The 21037-nt window shown below is 39.9% G+C and overlaps 1 protein-coding gene across 4 annotated transcripts in view; it reads left to right on the plus strand.

The window, feature by feature from the left end:
- Positions 1 to 20455, plus strand: part of EPG5 (ectopic P-granules 5 autophagy tethering factor) — a 57763-nt gene extending 37308 nt beyond the window's left edge. For 2 of the 4 annotated variants that reach the window (XM_075021246.1, XM_075021247.1), the window contains exons 30-44: positions 1147 to 1341; positions 2389 to 2602; positions 3392 to 3552; positions 3672 to 3879; positions 4549 to 4624; positions 5484 to 5587; positions 6484 to 6659; positions 7385 to 7570; positions 10411 to 10620; positions 10755 to 10899; positions 13079 to 13321; positions 14110 to 14329; positions 15824 to 16039; positions 17013 to 17127; positions 18224 to 20455. In XM_075021246.1, coding sequence (XP_074877347.1) covers positions 1147 to 1341; positions 2389 to 2602; positions 3392 to 3552; positions 3672 to 3879; positions 4549 to 4624; positions 5484 to 5587; positions 6484 to 6659; positions 7385 to 7570; positions 10411 to 10620; positions 10755 to 10899; positions 13079 to 13321; positions 14110 to 14329; positions 15824 to 16039; positions 17013 to 17127; positions 18224 to 18406 — 2652 coding nt within the window. In that variant the 3' untranslated portion in view covers positions 18407 to 20455. The remainder of the gene's footprint in view (positions 1 to 1146; positions 1342 to 2388; positions 2603 to 3391; positions 3553 to 3671; positions 3880 to 4548; positions 4625 to 5483; positions 5588 to 6483; positions 6660 to 7384; positions 7571 to 10410; positions 10621 to 10754; positions 10900 to 13078; positions 13322 to 14109; positions 14330 to 15823; positions 16040 to 17012; positions 17128 to 18223) is intronic. The other 2 variants (XM_075021248.1, XM_075021249.1) reach the window with 2 other exon arrangements.
- The last annotated feature ends 582 nt before the right edge of the window (positions 20456 to 21037 follow it).

The following is a 21037-nucleotide window of genomic DNA, read 5'->3' on the forward strand; positions in this document are numbered from 1 at the left end:
CCCACTGCCCCCAGTTTATATACTGGGCGTGACGTCACATGGTATGGAATACGCTGTTGGCCAGTTTGGGTCAGCTGCCCTGGCTGTCCCCCCTCCCAACTTCTTGTGCCCCTCCAGCTTTCTCACTGGCTGGGCATGAGAAGCTGAAAAATCCTTGACTTTAGACTAAACATTACTTAGCAACAACTGAAAACATCAGTGTGTTATCAACATTCTTCTCATACTGCACTCAAAACATAGCACTGTACCAGCTACTAGGAAGACAATTAACTCTATCCTAGCTGAGACCAGGACAAATATACACAGTCTTTAGGAGAGTTTAAGCTTGCATATAAGCAAAATAAAAACTGTAGCTCTGAGATGCCTGCTCAGTGCTAATAAATGCTCACTGTGTTAGTTAAATGCTAAGGTAGGCTGGATTTTTGGGCACGTAACTGAAGTTTCGGTACTTCCAGAGTGTAAAAGAGTGTATGGGCATATGTTTTGCTGTTACTGATTGCTTTTTCTAGCTGATGTATATCTTGTCAACCTCTGTATTTAGACACACCTCTTCTACAGCCTTTAAGTATTCTTTGTGTAGAGAGCTAGCCAGAAGTTTACTGGTAGAGAACATAAGTGCTTGTTGCTGTTGGTAATGTTTGCCGTGGGGAATGCGTTACGTGGGGGCTCTGAGAAAAAGCATTAGCCTCTGCTTTGGGTTCAGATATTTATTTTCATCTCTTAGATACAGTTTGTTCCCATGTGCAGCTGTCCTTAAGAGCCTCTAACAGCTGAAGTGCTGAAAAGTTCTTTATAGCCATAGTTCTGTTTACATTTTTTTCTAATATCAGGCAGGGCTGCTGAAATCTGGGTTTGTTTTCTTTTGCTATCCCATCAGAAAAATTGTATTTCTAGGTATTTTTAGACAACATGTGTGATCACAAGCACTGTTCTTAAGCATGTTTGGGAAACATGTTTATTTTACAATATATCTTGTGGAACAGCAGTATTTAGTTGATGTTGATCTTGTACAGTCTGTCATTTTTGAGAAAACTTTCCTTTTAGAAAAGGACAAAATTGTACTTGTCTCGACAAAAAGCTTTAAGAGGTCGGTTTTCCAATAGAATCATACTGGGCCATTTTTCTCACCGTTCCCAATTTCCTCAGGTGTTCATCAGCGGGACCAAGTCAGAATGCAAACGTCTCCTCCAGACGATCCTGCAGAATCGAAGGCTCTGTACTCTCCTTTCTCCCTACTTCACTCCTGTTGCCTCTCCCAGTGAATTTGTGACTTTATATGAAAAAGTAGTGGCCTTCCTGAGTGAGGATAACAGTGATGTTGTCTTCATGCTTCTGACAAAGGTAAAGTACTCCTTGCGTCTGTTTTGTGGGTATTCTTTCCCTAAAGACTCTGACTTTAGGCTAAGGAAGAAAGAGGTGCAAATCTGGTACTTGAAAATAACATTGACAGGTTCTATAGATCTGTGTTGCTCAGCCTGAATGGTATGTGTTGTATTTAAGCTCAAGAGGGGCTGGAGACAAAAGCAAATAGGAAGCTTAAACTACCTTTTCCTAGCCCAGATAGTATCAGTATGTGCTTCCTAGGGCTTACTCTTCAGTGCACTCTTACTCTTGAAAGTAAAGCAGGTTCTCAATGGCTTCTTCTGCCTGATATCTCTGCAGAGACATTCATCAAAATAGCCAGTGAATTCCAGGTATCTTAAAAATCAAAACAAAAAAAAAAATTTGGAACAGTGTCTGAGTCTTCCACCTCTGTTTGGCACCCATGTTCTTCCTGCCTATCTTAAAACATACAGAGTTAGGTAAGAGCGAGTGTTTTGCACATCTCTTGTTTCAGAGCTGCATGATACTGTCTACCTGTATTGTCAGTGGAGAAATTACTATTAGGCTTTGATATCGACAGGGTTTGACAGCTGTGAATAGCAGTCAGTCTGTTTTGAACATGACTCTGAGCTGTCCTTAGTGGCAATGATGAGCGTTGTCCTTGCTGACCTAGGTCTGAACAGATGGCCCAGAGGCTACAAAAGCTTTGCACCTCCACCTGAAAATTTATGGACTATGGAGATTAGCCCAGTCTAATGCTTCTAAGTGTTTGTTTGGGAGTGGTACTGAAGCTTGGAAATTCACACACATCTTTATGAATCTGAGAACCCCTGCCAAGGGTTGATTTATAAATTCAGGGACTTCTGCAATGTGCTACATCAACCTTTGGAGACTATTATCTTGGTTTTGAGTTAGGGCTAATGAGGTGCAAATTTATTAGGTTTTTCTTAAATATATAAAAACTTCAGGATTTTTTTTTTTTCCCCTGACAATTTCTCCCTTCTCCTAAAGGTGTTGTGGCTGTTAAAGCTTCTACTTACAAATGCTTCCTGTCCTCTGTTCTAGTTTGACCTTACGCAATGGTTAAGTGTTGCTAAGCCACCTCTATCTGAACGTACCAATCTTCTGGAGTCTATTCACTTGGCTCTCAATGCATGTGGCCTTGAACCTGAAGAAGATATTTTGATGCCATTTAATATCTTCTGCAAGCACTGGACTAACCTTCTCCAGTATCAGTTCCCTGATCACTATAGTGATTTCCTAAGATTGTTTGTGCAAAGTGAGTATCTGAATTGGTGCATACACTAAGCCTTTTGTACAGAACTCTTCTGGCTTAAAAATATGAACTGCATGCGGTAGAGTTAACTAGCAACAAATACAGAATGACTTAAACTTTCTTAAGTTTCTGTATGCACTTTTACGTGCATGCTATGCAATATGTTTTTGTTAGATGTATTTTAGCTCTTCTAGAAAGAAACACTCTTCTGCAGATGGAAGTACACGCGTCAGTGACAACAGATTTTCATCCTTCAGGAGAAGGATGGAGGAGAGGTTTCTATTAATGGAAGCACTTAATTATAATTATGCCACAGTCTCTAATGCAGCATCCTTGTTCTTGAGCACCATTTAATGTCAAACTGAGAACTGGAATTATGGAGCCTTGGGATTGATATTGAAATCTGCTGAAAATATCCTGGTTCACATTAGATGCTACCTATAAACTGATGTGCCTCTAAAATGAGAACAAAAGTACTTCCTTTCTGTCAAACCATATGTGCTGAGGCAACAACTGTCTCTTAATATGTGTTTGTAGCCAAGGATGTACTAAGTGCCTGGGAAACTCTCTAAGAAGAGAGCATGTAGATGCCAAAAAGGAATGTTAAATTACTTATCTTTGGGAATTGGAGGTTTCTTTCACCATTAACTTGGGGCTTTTAAACTCCTGCCTTACCTAATTTTTTTATGTAGTAGGGAGCTCTAATTTCAACCTCTTCTGTCTTGTACTGAGAAAGGGACTAATATCCTTCTCCTGATTTTCACAAATGTATTCCCTTCTCTTTCTTCTAAGGCTCATCAGAGCAGCTTCTAAGCCCTGACTGTTGGAAGGCATCACTTGAAGCTTTGGGATGCGGTTCATCAGTGACTGAACAGGGAAGCTTCAAGAAAAGTGATTCTACTGAAAGTCCTGTATTGCGGGATGCTGCAAAAATTCTCCTCTCTGCAGAACAGGTGGGTGCCTCTTTGGTTGATCTGTTATGTTTTTCAGCCGAAACAGATGTCTACCAGTGACAAATAACACTGCTGTGCAGTCTTTCTGTAGCTGATTAATAGTTTCCTTCTTTTTACAGGTTAGAGAGACAATAGAATGGCTTTCCACATCTTTCCGCAAACTCCGACTGGCTTCGATGGACTTCAGGACTTTTGGCCTGTTTTCAAAATGGAGTCCTTATGTGGCTGAAGTGAATAAATTTCTGGAGTATCTTACTAAACGACTTATTGACACTGAAGTTGCCAATTTAGCCCAAGAGCCTGTTGGCAGTAACAGAATTCTAGCAGGTAATGTGTCTTAAAAGCAAATTACTTAAGAACAGGCACTCAGTTTCTCTAATTTCCTCTGTTAAAGACCATTTAAACATACAGTAAAATCTTCTTACTCTGCATTTGTATGATGATGGGAGCATTAAAATACAGATGGGAAATGTCGATGCTACTTCATGGCCATGTGAGACTTTATGCTTTATCTTTATGCTTGCTGGAGGAAGCTTGTTTATATTTTAGCTTGCTTTAAAATTATTTTATGAAGAGATCATACTGTCTTCAAAGAAAAATACAGTCTTTTGCACTGAGCAGAGGTTTGGCAATGAGGAACTACTGAATTTCATCACGGTGTGATTTTGATTTGGAGAAAATCGCCAAAACCCATTTTAGTATATGCGGGTTTAAAGTGTGAATCATCATTACCCCCACAATTTCAGATGTGTTAAAGTGATATTAATAAAACATCTAAGCAATGCAAAATGTTTATGACTGTTGTTACAACCACCATATTGTTAACGAGAGTTACTAATAAGCATATTGTATTTTAAATTTTTATTTGATGAGGAAGAACTGATTAAATGTTGGACTAAGCAAAGGACGGTGTATTCAAGTTTAGAAAAGTGTAATATGTTCACTGCTGCTGATTTGAAGGAAAAAAAGCAACTTCTTTGTTTTGTTTTCTTCTAGCATTGCAGTCCTTGTATTCAGTCATTGCTGGACTCTTTAAACCATGGATACTGGTCTTGGATAAGGAAGATGCAAGGTATATATTGCATTTTAACATTAAATGAATTTTTGCTAAAGTAAAGACTTTAGCACTATAAGGATGGCTTTCATTGTTAACCTGTTTTTTTTCTAAATCATGACTGTATTGTGACCTTCCATTTAAATAGCTGTTACTTGTGTCATATCCGTAATAATTATGGAACTGATTCAAATTTTCCAAGGCTTGGATTGAATAATTATTTTAGATACAAGAAATATCTCTGCTTCCTGACCAGAGCTTGGTTATGAGAAAAATACGGATTGTAATCAGTTCTCAAAACACTGAAATTTGAATTTTAGATTCCTTTTTTTTAGCTTCCACAATATCTATAATGCCTTAGTTTAAAACAAAACAAAGAAGCCAAACAAATACAACCCCAAATGCCAGTGATATGTAAAGAAACTTCAGTCTAAATCAGTCCTATGATGATCTACTGTCTTGTATACCTCTGTCTTCACATGGACAGTTATTTGTAGTATTACACATTTAAATTTTACTTTCTTCCAAAACCAAAAGCTTTTTGAGTTGTGAGCGCATCTTTAGCACTTGATTGGAAGGCTGACTGCAGGTAGTATGTGCTGTCATTCAGAAATTCCTGTGTTTTGGTCTTTAATTCAGTTATGAAATATCAAACAAGTAATCTGTGCTTACTCAGTGGTGTCGTGGCTCCTCAGTGTGATATTAAGTATGTACCTGTTCTAAGGTCGGAGAGTTGAGTTTGAGAGAACTTCTGATACCTGTACTATATTGATTTACTATGCTTTAGAATATTCAAAATGCTTTAGTGTTTATGATCTGTTTATGGTCTGGTAACTCAGCACTGAAATTTGTGTTGCTTCACTACTTTTTTTTTAAGTAACCAGCCCTGCTACCCTTGGTTAGAGAGCGACACTCCTGCAGCATCCACCGTGGTCTGTCTGTTTACAGATTGCATCAAGCTTTTGCACGAGAGCTTTAAAGGTGGGTGAAGTCCGTGCTATTTTAATGTAGTGGCACTTTCTGTTCTATCAGACCAAAAAAGATTTTTGACTGAGATTTGGGACATGAGGGGATTTTGTTTGTTATGAACTTTTTAACCAAGATGATCACTGCAGTGGTACCAGGAGCATTTCTTTATTTCATCCTTAGAAGACAGCTTTTTTCCTTGGCAAGGGTAGATAATGTGATCGATAAATGCGTATCTGTCAGTTAACAAAGTTAATGTGAAGGAAAACATAGCAAAATGAGCTGTCATGAGAAGTGTATGACTTCATTCCAGGTCTGTATGTTGTTCCCATACAACATATGCAGTAGCATGTCACAATGACCAATACATGTGTCTCGACAGCTATTCTTGGGGATAATGTGATTTCCAGAACTGATCATTCTGAGCTCCTATTTAGCATTGCTTATTGTGCCTAATGTGTAGTTAGATGTAGGAATGGAAAAAAATTAATTTCACAATACCTCTTAACAACTTCTAGGGATGAGCTAGATTCAAAGTAAAAATAAATAATTAAAAATAACATTAATGTGTGTTTTATAAAATTTGAGATACGTAAGATCTTTTTAAAAAAAACCAAAAGAACGCAACATAAAAGCAATGAAGTTCTACGCAGAAGGAGTATGTTATAACTTCAGATTATTGTCCAGCAACTCTTCAAAAGATTGAGGAAGGGCATGAAATCATAAGCTTCCCCACTTGTTGATTTGGAGAAAAAAAATCTAAAAGGTTAATGTGCTTTATTTTTTTGACAAATATATTTTAGCGTAACTTGCATGTATGTTTTTTCATCTTCAAAATTGGACTTCCTTCTGTAATCAAGCTTTCCCTGAATTTTTGCTGCTGTTAATTCAGCTATTATCTTTGAATCTAGATAAGCTGTTGCCAAGCCACCATGGGCCTCTCTGGTTACATCTAATGCATTACTGTGAATGTTGCACAGCTCCCAAAATGCCAGAGTTTATTCTCTATACTTTCCATACTGAGTTCAGAAGGCTTCCATGGAAGGAAATGCATCCAGACCAGGTGCTTATGGAAGAGTTCTTTAAAGTGAGTACACAGCATCTGTTGAATTAAGTTTATAATTGGTGTTGCCCTTGAAAATAACTGGAGAGCTGGAGACAGTTCTTTTGGCAAGTAAGCTTTTGAAGTTTGTTTGTAGCATTCCCAGCTGCTCGTTTTGTGATTGACTTTTGGGAAGGAGTGCTGCTGAGTCTTAGACAAAGTTGTGGAGAGGTGTAAAGCTGGCAGTCTTTGTAATCTGTCATTGCTCTATCTGAATGTCCCATGTATTACATATATATTTAATATGTATTTAGTTGGAGTTAATATATTTTACTATTGCCATGTTGTTCTTACTTCCAGGTTGTCTGAGACAATGTAAAGCTGCAGATAGGTGTGGAAATGCCTCAGGTTTTACTGCTTATCTGTTTGGGATGAGTTCTTGGAGCTCTAAACAGGCTTAGACTTTCTTAGTTTCTCTTAGAGTGAAAAGAAATGGATGCAATCATGCAGCTAAGAGTTTGTAATAGATTATTTTTTTCTGGTTTGCAGTAGCTTGGTATTCTGTACCGGTTGTTTGAGAGGTTTAGAGAGTTATATATGCAACTCTTCTGGTGGGGGGAGCAAAATGATGGAGAAGTGGCATCTGTCTACTCTTCTGCTGAGCTGAAATGCTGCTGTAGATTTGTAGTTGGCTAAGGAACTGACAAGTATGAAAGTGTTTACATCTTACATTGTTTACGTGCCTGTCTTTTTATCTTTTTCCTTCCTAGATTGAAAGAGGCAGCCCCAAGAGTTGTTTCTTATTCTTGGGTTATGTTTTATGTGAAATAAACTGGGTCAGTGTCCTCTCTGATGCCTGGAATCCCAACCCTCATCCTCAGACTCACAATATGATTGTCTGTTTGCTGTATATGATGGTCCTGTTGGCAAAGGAGGAACAACTTGCAGGCAAAGAGGTAATTTTTGAAAAGTTCATACCTGTCTGTCTTAAAAGAAGAATAATCTTTTGCTAGCAAGGGCACAGGATGTGACTTCTTTCCCACTTGCAGAATGATTAACTTGGAAGTGTTTTTTGCATAGGTAAAATACCCAAACTGTATTCCAGAGATGGCCAAGACTAATTCCTTATGTGAGGCATTTTGTATAACTTGTGTGAAAAAAGAAGAGCTGCTGTTCATTTTAAGACGCTTCTGTAGGTGCTGTGATCCAGTAGTGTTGCAAAGAGTAAGCAAATAAATACAGTTTCCTGGAGTTACAAAATGATACTCTGGGTTTTGAAAGAACAAATATGTATGCTAGTTTCATTAGTGTTCAAAAAATTATTGTTATTATATAAAGCCACTGTGCAGTTGTTTTTCTTTTCATTGAAGTATGGGATGCTGTACTGTATAGCTTTCTGTCTCTTAGGTCATCCCTTAATTAAAATGTCCATTTCCTTTTCTCTTGCCTGGTTTTGCAGAGCCTTAGTTATAAGCACATGCAAAGTAGAGGTAGTATTAGCAAGAATTTACATATGCACCTATAATACATGTGCATATATATATGTGTACATGTTATGTGCAACTATACGTATATGCATATGTATTGTGCATGCATATATATATGCATATATATATGCATGCACAATATTGTGTATAACTTAAGGTGAAGCTTCTTCTGACAGTCTGAGTGAAAATAGTGTCTAGCGTCTGCCTGGTTTGATTCAGGCAGTCTGCTGATGTGAGTGCAGGAGCAGCTTGGACTGTGGTGTTCGTGTCTGTAGCACCTGTGATGCTGTGAGAAGGATTGGGAGGCTCACTGAGTCACATTTATTCTGTCACGGTCAGTCATGTAAATCTCTGCTGTTCCTTGCTGCTTCTTCTGAGTGGCAAACATGAATCTGTGGAGGGATGGTCAGGAATTTTATGAAAATTCCATTTATGAAAAGCTTATGCCTGGCTCTGTGTCTTACTGTGCATGTTTGTGATGTTTTCCAACCTGACCTTCAGTACTGGTCACGCTTCCAGTTGGTTGTGTTAAGCACAGCTCAGCAATGGGATTAGTCCCTGTGAGGTTAGGAGCAGCACTTGATCTGAGCATAGTTTTTCATAGCTGTCTAAAAGGAAAATATTTAGTTGTCTGCTTGAACATGTTTTCTCAGGAGTTATTTATAAATGTTGTTCAGTACTTACTCAGAACTGCTTTTGCAAACATGTATTTCTTACCATAAAATGCTCCCCTCCTAACTACATATGATGTGATGACAAGTCACAATGGCGTAACAACATCTTGAAGACCAGATATATTTTTAATATATATAAGCAGATATATGTCTGTTTCTGGTGAATTACTGGGAACAGATTACTTCATTTGTTGAATCATGGGTTGAGTTTTCTTGTTGCCTTACTCTGAAGGGGGATTTGATCATCTCTGATTTCTCAGCGCTTTTCCCATTTATAGTTGCATTCCAGTATTTCTGAATTGTTAGAATAGGAAGGAGAACACTAGGTGTTAGGATGAACTTTCCAAACCCTGCTTTTGCTGAGAGCTCTGTGTGGGTAAATCTAGCGTGGTCTTGTTCAGCCCATTCCTTCTGGAGGACTCTTCCAGAGGGGCTGGGTAATCTTCAAGAAGTCCCATTTCACATCTGCCAGCTTTCTCCCACTTGCAGCATCTTCCGTTTTGCATTTCCTCTGAGGTATTAGGAGATGCTGTGTCAAGCTGTCACCAGCAGCCTTTGATCAACATTGTATTCCAGTTTTGGAAAGAGTCCACGTGCTTTGACCTGAATGTATTTGCTTATCTGAAACTTCTCAAGCTTGGAAAGATACCTGTTTGCACACTGTATGAGTCAGCCTCAGGAATTCCCTCCTAGCCTCCAGCAATGTGTTAAACTGACAGCCTCCATCACTTGTTTTTTACCTCCCAGAACGTTCCTGTGACACGTTGACCTCAATCTCAAACTTTCTCAGCCCTGCGTTCCAGTGCATGAGCAACTTGAGAAGTACTTGATGTACCAGTGTCACGTTCTTGTTGATGTAGTCTAATTTGGGTCAGTTCTGGATCCTTAAAGTCTTTAGGTTGTGTTGGATGTCAACACAATTACAGTATTTGTTCTTTCTAGAGCATGTAATAATTTGGTGGTTTTCAGTGTCCAGGCGGGCCCTTTTGTATTGCAGATTTATACGAACCTGTGGGAGGAGGATGGCAGCAGCTGAGGATAGACTCTCTGCTGCTTGTACACAGAGAGACTTTACCATCTACATACTTGCAGTGCCTGTGTGAGCTGTGGATACTGTAGGCTCCTGTACTGTTCAGGATGATATTTATGAGAATAAGCACTTGAGGAGTCCCCCAGGTTGCTGGATGATTTACTGAATGGAAAATCGAGGGACCAGGCTTCTGTACCTGGTTCAACTGTGAACTTAGGTTAATTTTTTTTTATAATTTTTTTTTAATGCCTTTTTTAAACCTCTACTGAAGCGACTTTACCTTGTAGGGTCTCCATTTCTTTCTAGCTGTCTTTATGTGTTTACATGTCAAATTTTAACGTCTCTCACTCTCTTTTTTTGCTTGGTTAGAGCTGCTGCAGCAGCTAAGTAGTCTAAGTACTGTTGTGTGAATGCTAGAGATGACATACACATGTTGCTTGAATGAGGAGTTGCTTTTCAGCCAGATTTCCTTCAAATTTCCTTCAGATTTCAGCCATCTCCTTCAAATTTTGGAGTCTTGGCTTCCTTCCAATATTGAGTACTGTGAATATTAATTTAAAATGGCAAAGAAGGTGGAGCTTAGACTGATGTCTTTAAATCTTCAGGAATCGCCACTCATCAACCTTCTTGGACAGACCAGCTCCCTTCCTTGGCAGCTTGTGGGCATTTCGTCTTATCAAAGCATCATCAGCTACTGCAACAGTCACTACCCTCCCTCTGTTATCCTTGCTAAGGATACTGCGGCTGAACTCATAGTGAAGCTCCTGAAAATCTCAGCAGGCTTTGGTTCATCTTCGGATAGTCACATCCACCTTGTAAGTTGCACTGGTTTTGCAGTGTCTCTGAGCTGTTCTTGTCATTTGCCATGTTCTGCTTTTGTATATTATGGAGTGTGGAAAGAGTACTAGGCATGATTTTTTTTCTAATTTATTTTAATTTTGATTACCAGGATGCAACACTGAAGTGCCGAGCATATATTTGCCAGGTGGTTCAATTTCTCAGCACCTTAGAACAAAGCGGAAAGATTACTCTTGCAGTTTTGGAACAAGAGATGTCCAAGTTGCTAGATGATATAGTCATCTTTAATCCGCCAGGTTTGTGTTAAAGAAGCGGCAAATTACTTTAAAGCTGTCAAGATCCTTATTCTGCTGCATGGATTGTTGAACATCTGTGACTATGTAATTACTTGCATTACTATAAAGTCTCCCTTACGGGCAGCAGGGCATGTTGCTTTGGAGATGTATGTATAGGTGGTATATTAGTGCAAAACAAAAATATGAACACTACCCTGTAGAGCTGTCAAGAGTGACAGAACCAACAGAAAAAGCAGGGGTTATGTTGTGAGTAAAACTGATGACACAAATACACTCTCTTGGTCCTGAGGGATTGGGTTCTAAGAAACGATTCTAAACTGTTGTGCATTTGGGAAAACTTGACTGTATTGAAGTAGGGGAATTATGTTGATGTACACTAGTAGTATGGTGTATCCACACCCACAGCATTTATATCGATCTCATTTTTAGTCTAGTACCATCCTGAGCTTCCTCTCTCAAACTAAAACTGCAGGTGAAATCAGTCTTCTTGCTGAACTACACAGAAATACTTGTCAGGAGTCGTGTCTCTTCCTGTCTATGAGTGACAGAGGTATGCTAGCAAGAGTGAACAGAAAGTGTCTGAAAATCTGTGAGAGTCATAACTGTGCCTCAGTATTTGTGTTGCTACTTGGGGAAGCTCTGTAGGACAGCCCCGTAGTCAGTAAAACTCTTTGCATCTTGAGGAGACGTGAAGGCTTGCCTGTTGCTGCTGACGCTCCTTGTGGCTGAGAAATTTTGGAGGAGACAGGAGCTCCAGTATCAGAGGAGCAGCTCTGTTTCATGAAGCCCTGTGCACACCTGTACGTGTTAAAAGGCTGAAAGAGAGGATGCTCCGTGTTGCTCGTGCCCGAGGATCACTGATGCAGAGTGGCAGGAAGGTGGTGGTATCGGATTTAGCTTCTCTGCGAGGTTTGGAGGGGGCTGGCAGAAGTTTTTGCAAGCAGCACCTTCTGGTGACGACAGCTGAAGAGGAGAAAGCTGGACTTCTCGCGTGGGCAGCGTGCCGGGGCTTGTCCCAGAGGATCTGGTGGGCTCTGGTGTCTGGTGGTGGTCCCACTCGGTGGTCTGCAGCCTGTGGGACTTGGCTGTAAAACTCGTTGTGACCGTAGGCAAGTCGGTTATCCCCCTGGCATCATCTTTCTTGCTTGGTCTGGGATAAGAGATTTTTACCTTACTGGAGAGCTGTGCTGTGACAGATGACTTTTGGGGCTTTTTTTTTTTGCCCCCCCCCCCCCCCCCCCCCTTTTTTTTTTTTTTCTTAGTAGGTAGATACAGACAGAATAGCTTAGTTTGGAAGGGCTTTTGGAGGCCTGTAGTCCAACCTCCTCCTCAAGCCAGGGCTAGCTTTGAAGTTAAATCAGGTTGTTCAGGGCTTTGTCCAGTGAGCTCCCAAATACCTGCAAGTGTGGAGGTCTCAACCCCTTTGGGCGATGTTTTTCCAGTGATTAATCCTTCTTTGTGCGCAACTTTTCTTTATAACCAGTTGAAATTTTTCCTTTTACAATGCCTGATGTTGTTTGAAAAGTTTCTTTTATAACAATAGTGGCTTTTTTCATCAATACGTGCTCTGTAGTTAGACTTTAAAGAGCCAAGCGCAGGAAGCATTTGTGCTTCAAGGGTACTGTTACAGGTTGTCTGTGATAACATGTTCAGGCAATGCCAAGAGATGGTTTCAAAAAATATTCTGGGGCAGAACACTGGGTTTATCAGGAAATCTAGAATCCTAGAAATGCATGAGGGGATTGCAACATTCTAGGGCTCATCTCAGTCATATTTCAAATTGAATCACCTATAATCTTGATTGTTTCACTCTAAGCTGTGCTTTAAACTGTGTTTTAATACCCAAGTTTTCTTGGAGACTGTAAATGTGCTTCATCATTCAATTTATTTGCACTGTAGTCATGTTAAGAGACTGTAGGTGAAAGATGGGCTCCAATGTACTCTGCTGTACAGTGTTATCAGCTGTCTCTCTGTTTAACGAATGATGAACTATCACATCAAGGGAAGAGACTGCGAGGAACGGGTGTCTTACTGCAGCTTCATAAGTACAGACAAGGAATTGAGATGTGTAATGAGCAACAGGCTTTTCCCAGTATCTACAGAAAGCGTTCAGTGGTGAAGTTGAATTTGGGTTCTAGTGTCTCTTTACTGAAATGGCTCTCTTATTTCTGACTTTCAGATATGGATCTGCAAACACGTCATATGGCCCTCAGCAGTCTCTTTACAGAAACGCTGATGATGATGAACAATTCTAGCGTTACAACAGCTGAGTCGCTACGGGGGAGCTTACGAAAGTGGATTGACAGCAAAGTGCACGGGTTGTTAGCAATGCCTCTTCTCACAGCAGCGTGTCAGAGCCTGGCCTCTGTGCGACACATGGCAGAGACGACAGAAGCCTGTATCACTGCTTACTTCAATGAAGGTAGGAGTCTGTCTTGGATGCCCATTAAATACAAATAGTCTGGAATGCCTACAGCTTCCTGCTGCCCAGTACTGGAACTGGGTTTTAATCTGTAATCAGGGCTCCTTTCTTTGTATCTAATGGCTCCCAACTGTCACACGTATATGTGCTGTAGTAACTGGTTGTAGAAAAGTTAGAGCACTGTGGTTTGGGTTTTTCAACTGCTCTAACTGTGTATTTTCTTAACAACTATACCTGTCTCTGTGAAAAACGATTTGCTCTTTTGCAACTTTTTTAAAAAAAATCATCTCAAGAGAACAAAACAGGTATTTGTCCCCTCCTCTAGTGTTCTGTGGGCTAACTTAAGAAAAAATATTCTTGATTGGTAAAACTCTGAAATTCTGTGCTGTGGGGGGTTTTTTGGTGTGGGTTTTGTGTTTTTTTTTTTTCCTTTTCTGTTTATGTATTCCTTGTGGAACTACATTTCAATTTCTTCCACATTCTGTGTGATCAGATTTCAGTATGCCTGAAGGAAATATTTAAAATTCCATCGCTAAAATTTTCAAATTTAATCCTGACTGAATGCTGGGAAAATATCTCTACTTTACCTCAAGGAGGTGCCCTATGATAGTGGAGTTTCTCTTTTCTCTCCATTAGAGTTGTATGACAAACCGATTACCTGGAAAACAGCTAAACCAGCCCAAATTCTGTAACTTACAGGAACACAGTGAAGTAGTTCCAGTTCTTAAGTTTTACCAAATACTGCTTTCTCACATGCAATTTGTTCTGTCGTTTTGTTTTCTTTATAGATTTTCCTCACCACCAGGATTTAGGCTGGGGCCCTATACTTGCCTCCCTCCAAGTTCCCGAGCTAACCATGGAAGAATTCCTGCAGGAGTGTCTGTCTTTAGGAAGCTACTTGACCCTATATGTCTACCTGCTGCAATGCCTAAACACTGACCAAACTCTTACCAATGAAATGAAAATCCTGCTAACCATCAACAAATGGCTGGAGCAAGTGTACCCAAGGTACGAAACTCAAGGCTTCTGAATATGCTTTGACTTTTAAATAAGGCTGTAGTTGTATAGCTGGTATAATTAGGTGGCCAAGTTAATTAGGTTCATTTCACCAAGCTGCTGGATGAAATGGCTGATCTTTCTATATCCCCTGTTAAGGAGTCTGCTCAACAACAGTGCCAACACTAATAGTAGTTGTGGTTAAACAGAAGAAGGAATTTTATTCACTTGAACACTTCTGGTGCAGTTTTGGTCAGTTTTCAGTCAGAGAAGCTTGATTTCAATGGCAGCCTGGATTTGTGTTCAGTTAAAACTGCTTTGAGCAAACCCTAAGTCACTGTGGGTTCCACTCTCCAGAATGTCCACTAGGTGGGATAAGTTATGTGCTAAATACTGAGTTTGACACTGAGACACCTGGCGTTCAGCAGCTGTGAACCAAATCTGAACCCAGTGGATTTGGTGGGGTGCCCAGAGTTAGGGGCCTGTATTGCTATAAAACAGCTTGCTAGATAACAGGGTTCCAGGGGGAAAGGATGGATAGCTTTGGAATTAAAATGATAATACTTTTTACCTGAAGTACGTAACAGCTGTATTTACAGTAGCTGTTGAAATTGCCAGAATTTAGCAAACGTGGTGAATATTTTTCCATGTTAATGTTCATAATGTTCGTGTTTGCTGTGAAAGGACATTTTTGGAAAACGTACATTCCCACTGTTTCTTGAAATTCAACGAATACTTTCACTGTTGTAGGTACTATAGTAATTCGATTGCCAAAGTGTGAAGGAGACAGCAAAGCCACCATACGCAGCAAATTAAACCTTGCTCTAAACATCAAAGCTGAGGGTGCCTGGGATGGGAAATGACTGGGCGGAGTAATGTGAGGATAGTCTGATGCAGGAAACTCGTGCTGATGCTTTATGTGGAAAATCTGAGCTTGTTAACTTAAGCTGCAAAATGTTTGGGGGAAGATTAAAAATATCATAGGGGGAACTTCACTTTGTGCTTTGCTCAACGAAAAACTTCAACGTTTCCTTTTCTAGAAGGTCATATTAAAAGTCTAAATTGTTGTGGAAACAACAGCTAGTGCTTCCTAAAGTGTTTTATTGGTAAGTGAAGAGAGGGAAAAAAAAAAAAAGAGTAGAGATACAGCTTTATTCCTTTTATACCAAGTCTTAGACAAGTTTAAATCCAGTTATGGCTGCAATATCATTTATTCTCAGTTGTAAAGCTTAAAAGGAAGCATTGTTTTTTGTACTCTTATAGGCCCTTAAAACCTGCTAGCTGGTGTCTGGATCAAATCCAGAACAACAGCAGTTACAGCGGTATAATAACTGGTGGGGTAGTATAGTTATGCTATCCTCATATAGTAACATTAGCTCTCATTAATAAACCACCTGAATTCTTCATGGGTCTAATGGGGAGAGACACAAACTTCTTAACCTATGCATCTGACTCTTTTTTGTAATTATATTTTGTTTTATTTTATTCTTTAAATCTCACCTAAAGCTCAGCGAAGGAAGAGGCAAAGCTGTTTCTTTGGTGGCATAAAGCCATGCAGTTATCCTTGATTCAGATGGAGCAAGATGACACCGTTCTGATTGAATCTGTCATTCGGACACTGCTGTCGATCCAGGGAAGGCAGAGTCAGCTGGCTGAAGAGAGACTGACTTCTGGAATACTTGGTGCTATTGGTCTAGGCAGGAGGTCTCCTTTGTCACCCAGGTAAGGGTTGAAGGTGTGGCAAATTAATTGATTGGAGTCATCATGTTAAAAAAGCTGCAGCCTAGGTCCAGACTGCACAGTGCAATGTCAAAAGAAGTTCTGAATCCATGCTGTCCAAATTTGTAAAGTCGTTTGGGCCCATCACAGAAAAAATGTAGCAAGTGTTTTAATCTGGTTAAGAAGTGAATATGAAGTTCTGCAAAGTTTGTGGTGGAAAAGGAAAGGAAATGCACTTGTGGTTCTGGCTTAATGTCCATCTCCAGCAAAGTTTGTAGCGAGACTGTTTGTTAGAGGAAGATACTTTCATCTGGTCTGTAGAAGACTGTTCCAGTTGACCTCACAAGAAGTTTGTATGATTACATGCATGTTGCCTTTTCCATCTTGACCTTGAGGGGTTGGAAATGTTAAGAGTAGCTCAAAGAAGTATTTGCTTGTTTGTTACTCAATTTACCTTCTAAAGAGAGACACCAAGTTTGGTTGTTAGGTATTAAAATCAAGTTCACCATGGAAAGAATGCCAAGAAAAAATAAGTAAATGTTTGTGGAACACTAATTCAACACAGTACTTAAACATAACTTTGTGTTTATAAAGACCTTCTGGGATGCAATCCTGTTGAAATTGCTCTGAAATCTTAGTCTTGTTCAACTCGCCCTTTGATTTGGGCGATGAGACTGTTTCAAAGGCTGTGAAATGAAGGAGTATTTCAGATGTGACCTCAAAGCTTCAGCTAAGCTTGGAACAGATGTAACATTTCATACATATGGTATTATATTATCCTCTAGTATGTATGACATCCTGTTAGGTATATATTAAAGTGATTTATTTTTTTCTAATGCATTGAAAAAGATCCTCTAAAGCCTTTACTATGTTCCTCATCAGAGAGATCTCATAGGATAGAACTTCCAGTTTATCCGCTGTCGAGGACTTGCAAATTTGGTATCACCTTCTCTCTCTGTCCTTTTCCCTATGCAAGGTTTCGGGTGGTTGCCCGCAGTTTGTCTGCCTTCCTCTTGGTGCAGATTCCTGCAGAGAGTCAAGTCCGCCTGAAAGCGGGGTCAGAGCCAAAGCTGTCGCAGAAGGCCCAGCAGGTATTGTGTGCCAATTGCTGGCTTGTTGACATGCCCTCTTTGCATGCTTGCTTGGCTTGTGGGGTGAAGCTTATAAAAGTCGCCGCAAGCATTTTTTTGAACTAAATCCTGCTCTTAGCTTGTTGATTTTATTCGGCGCTGAATGCCCTCAATCTTTTTTTATTTCTGCTTTACACCTGGCTCTAAATTCTGAATTTCCGAAATAGCTTGTTGCTCTCACTTGTCTTCTCAGGGAAGGGGTTGTATCACAAACCTGTGTACTATTTTGCTATACATCAAAACACCATGTTGGAATTTGCCAGAGACAAGGCCGGGTGCAGCATAGGCCAGATGATGATGTGAGTTTACTGAACTCTGGTAGCAGGGCTGTGTGCCTGAGCCCTAACCTAAAGTCATCCTAGGTAAAACTGTTTATACAGCGTTCTGTGTGAGTACGAGGGCATCAGTATCTAATCTGATACACTGAAAAGGTGCAGATGAACTTATGTCTGTAAACCCTGAGTTCAGAAACTTTGGAACATAGCAGGTAGAAGGAATTCAAAACAAACAGGAAAAAATAGTGCTGCTGTGATTGCACTGCTGTTCAGTGATAAAGAAGGGCTATGGTCACGCTAACGTTTGTTTATGTGAGATCAGGGCTTAAAAGCCCTATGACAAATAAACATTCCTTCTTCAGCATGTGCACTGACCATGTTGTTGTTTTGGTAAGTGCATGGGAATAATTTTATGAAAATCAAGATGTTCATAAGAACAACCTGAAGTGAATAGTTCAAGTGTGTCACAGTTTGTAGTTCGGTGTAATTCCCTTGAAACTATGTCTTGAGTTCATGAAGTAAATATTTTATGATATTTGAGTTACAGAATCCTAGCAAGCTTTGATAGAACAGTTGCTGTCAGAGAGGAAACAGCTTGAAAAATATGAGTTGACTTGAAGCACTGTTATGTGATTGTATTTTACAAATGTTTTGTTCTGAATACTCTGGGTTCTCTAGGAGATAAGGATCTTCTAGTGAAATTGTGCATACGATGGCTCATGAAGCAGTTTGTTATGGACCAAAGTACGCACAGCTAACAGAATTTTCCCTTGTATCTATAGGCACTGAATGCTCTTGAATCTATGGCATCAAACAAACAATATATGGATTATCAAGAGCAGCTCTCCCAGTCTTCTCAGTTCATCAAGCATCCAGAACATTGTCTTCGAGACGGCAATAATCTCTTGGCTCTCCTTATTAACACTCTGTACCCAGAAGTGCATTATTTGGACAGCATACGATAGCAGCACTGAGCTCACAGAATCATCATGCAATGTTGATTGCTCTGGTTTACATATAATGTTGTTATTGCACAAGTAATTTTTACCTTCAGAGTTCCACTTTAATTAAGTCAGAAGTGTGAATGGGAACTGCACACTGGCAAGTTTTCTCCTCTTAAAGTTTTCTTTCTTTTCTTTTTATTTGTAGGCCTGTGGAATTGCTTAGTTTATGTTGACTGAAAACACCTTGAGTATCTTCCTGTGTATGGTGCGTATCTGAGAGGAGATACCTGAGGATAGGTGTACAAATCATTAGACAGCAAAGCTCATCCTGTAACACCTTAAGTTTTTGCTTTGTGCCTTTTTTTCTTTTTCCAACGTGTCATTACTCAGGCCAGTTCAAAGTGAGTGGAGGATTGTGTGTAAAAGAGGTTTTGACGTTCTTAACCAGGATACCTCTGAATCTTATGTGAGTGTGTGTCTGGAGACTTGTGAAATCCCTGTATTTGGCAAGATAGTCGTTTAAATTTTGCCTTTTTTTTTTGCTATCCCACAGAAATCTGTAGTAGAAAGGTAAGCCTAAAATCTTCTCTCACTTCTGTAAATACAAACTAAAGTTTGAACTAAAGAACTTTGGTTTTCCCTATTTTCTAAATATTAGCTAGTCTGTATCCATATTGCTTGATTAAATGAAAGTAACTTCTACCCGAGTCAGGTGATTTAAATCCAGAGATGGATTTTCTGGATCCCCAGTGTCTGGGAGGGAAATAGCCAGTTATGATCATGTTGGATAGGATTCCTTAGTTCTGAAAGTTTTGTTGTTTAGGAAATACTGATTTAACAAGTGGACACCCACCACTTAATAATATTCTTTTCTGCCTAGCTGGGCATGGCACGACAGGATTTTAGATGACACTGTGAAAAGGTATTTACCTTGTATTAAATTCGGTGATCCCTTGTTAGAATTCTATTGCCAAAGCATGAACCACGAGCCTGTAAATGTATTGTCTCAGCTGAATGATCCCTGGTTTTGTTGCCTTGTCTGACCATAAGATGCACTTTTGTTCAGGGAAAGCAGAAGGCGAGTTTCCCCAGTTGCTTCTCTAATGTCCCTTTTATCACCGATACATTTGAGGTGGCCCAAGGTCCTGCAGTCCCAGTCTGTACACCTCTGTGAAGGAACAATGATCACTTCTCTTCTTCCATTAATTGTGCCTTTCTGTTTAGAACATGGTTACACGTTAAAACGTTGGTTCTGGTCGCTAGAGGAAGGAGATGTGCTACCTACTGTCTGGTCAATAATGCTTTGAAGTGTTGCTCTTAACTGTGGTTCTGGTGCTGGAGAACAAATCACCTTTTTCTTCTTGACAGATTTCTGCTAACTGTGCCAGCTGGGTCATTAGATCACCTTCATCCTAATGTGGTCTTAGAGTTCTTTGCTCTATCTGCGAGCCTATAAATATATATACATATGTACATCTCTCTGTATACTAACCAGGTATTGATGCAGCATGTTTTTTAACAGACTCTTTTGGAAAATTCATGTCTGGAAGAATACATTCTGCTGCTTTTTTTCCCCCCAAAGACTTAAAAGCACTGGGTTTATTAGATTCTATGTTATTGATCAGTTGCATAAAAATGTGAAAAAGTCAGATATATATGTTTGACATGCACTTTTAAAATGAGATATTGTTTCAGCTGTTGAGTTTTTACAAATGTTGTATTTATAACATGCTATGTCTGCAAAGACCATGCAAAATAAAAATGAAAACCCAAGTAATTTGTGACAAACACCATGATATTTTCAACTTGCGGGAAGAATCCACATCAGGTAACAGGTAATTGTTCTTGGAGAGGGAAGTGTGATGGGGGAATGCCACGCAGTTGCTCAGTTGATGGAGGTCTGGACACTCTTCTCTTTAGCATCCTGGATTTAACATGTGTGTGACACAACAGCCTGGTTTTGTGCCCAGAGCCCAGGAGAAAGCTCGTTTGTGTAATGGCAGAAATAATGTTTCTCTGTCCTGGCAAAATCCCCCCAAACTCTGTGGTAATGTAGGGTGATGCACTGGTTCTGTTCTTTCAGCACTAACAACTGACCCAGACTGTGGAATTTGGTATTTATCCCAAATGAGGGGAAAGCTGGTAGTGTGGAGGGAAGAAGGAGAAAACTATGCCTCCAGTGCTGGTGGTACAACATTCTTGCGCAGGGCTTTGCTGGTAGGCAGGGTTGGACCAGGCTGGGGTTACTGCTGTCAGCAAACACCATTGATTCCATCATCACGTCCATTTGTCTTGACCATTGAAACAGCTTCTTTAATAATTTACTGCTTAAAATGTAATAGAAATGATGCTGTTGACTTTTTTCCCATTTCTCAGTCTAGTAATTGTGAGGAAGACAATGTGTTTTGTCGTGGTTAAAGCCCTCTCTGTATCATTCTATGGTAGGTCCTAAGAAGTAGGGAGAACTCACCGTAAGCTACAGTTTTGCTGTATGTGTCACCAATCTTCTGGCTTCTTGGTGAGCATGCTAGCGGTGGAAGTCTGAACCTGTGCTTTCCTCAAATACAGGGAAACAGTTTTATGAACTAACAGATCCACTGGCAGTTCTCTGTCGCAAATGTGAACTCCAGAGCTTGGATTATTCTCCGAGTG

This window comes from Buteo buteo, chromosome Z, assembly GCF_964188355.1.
Source record: "Buteo buteo chromosome Z, bButBut1.hap1.1, whole genome shotgun sequence".
NCBI classification, from domain to species: Eukaryota; Metazoa; Chordata; class Aves; order Accipitriformes; family Accipitridae; genus Buteo; species Buteo buteo.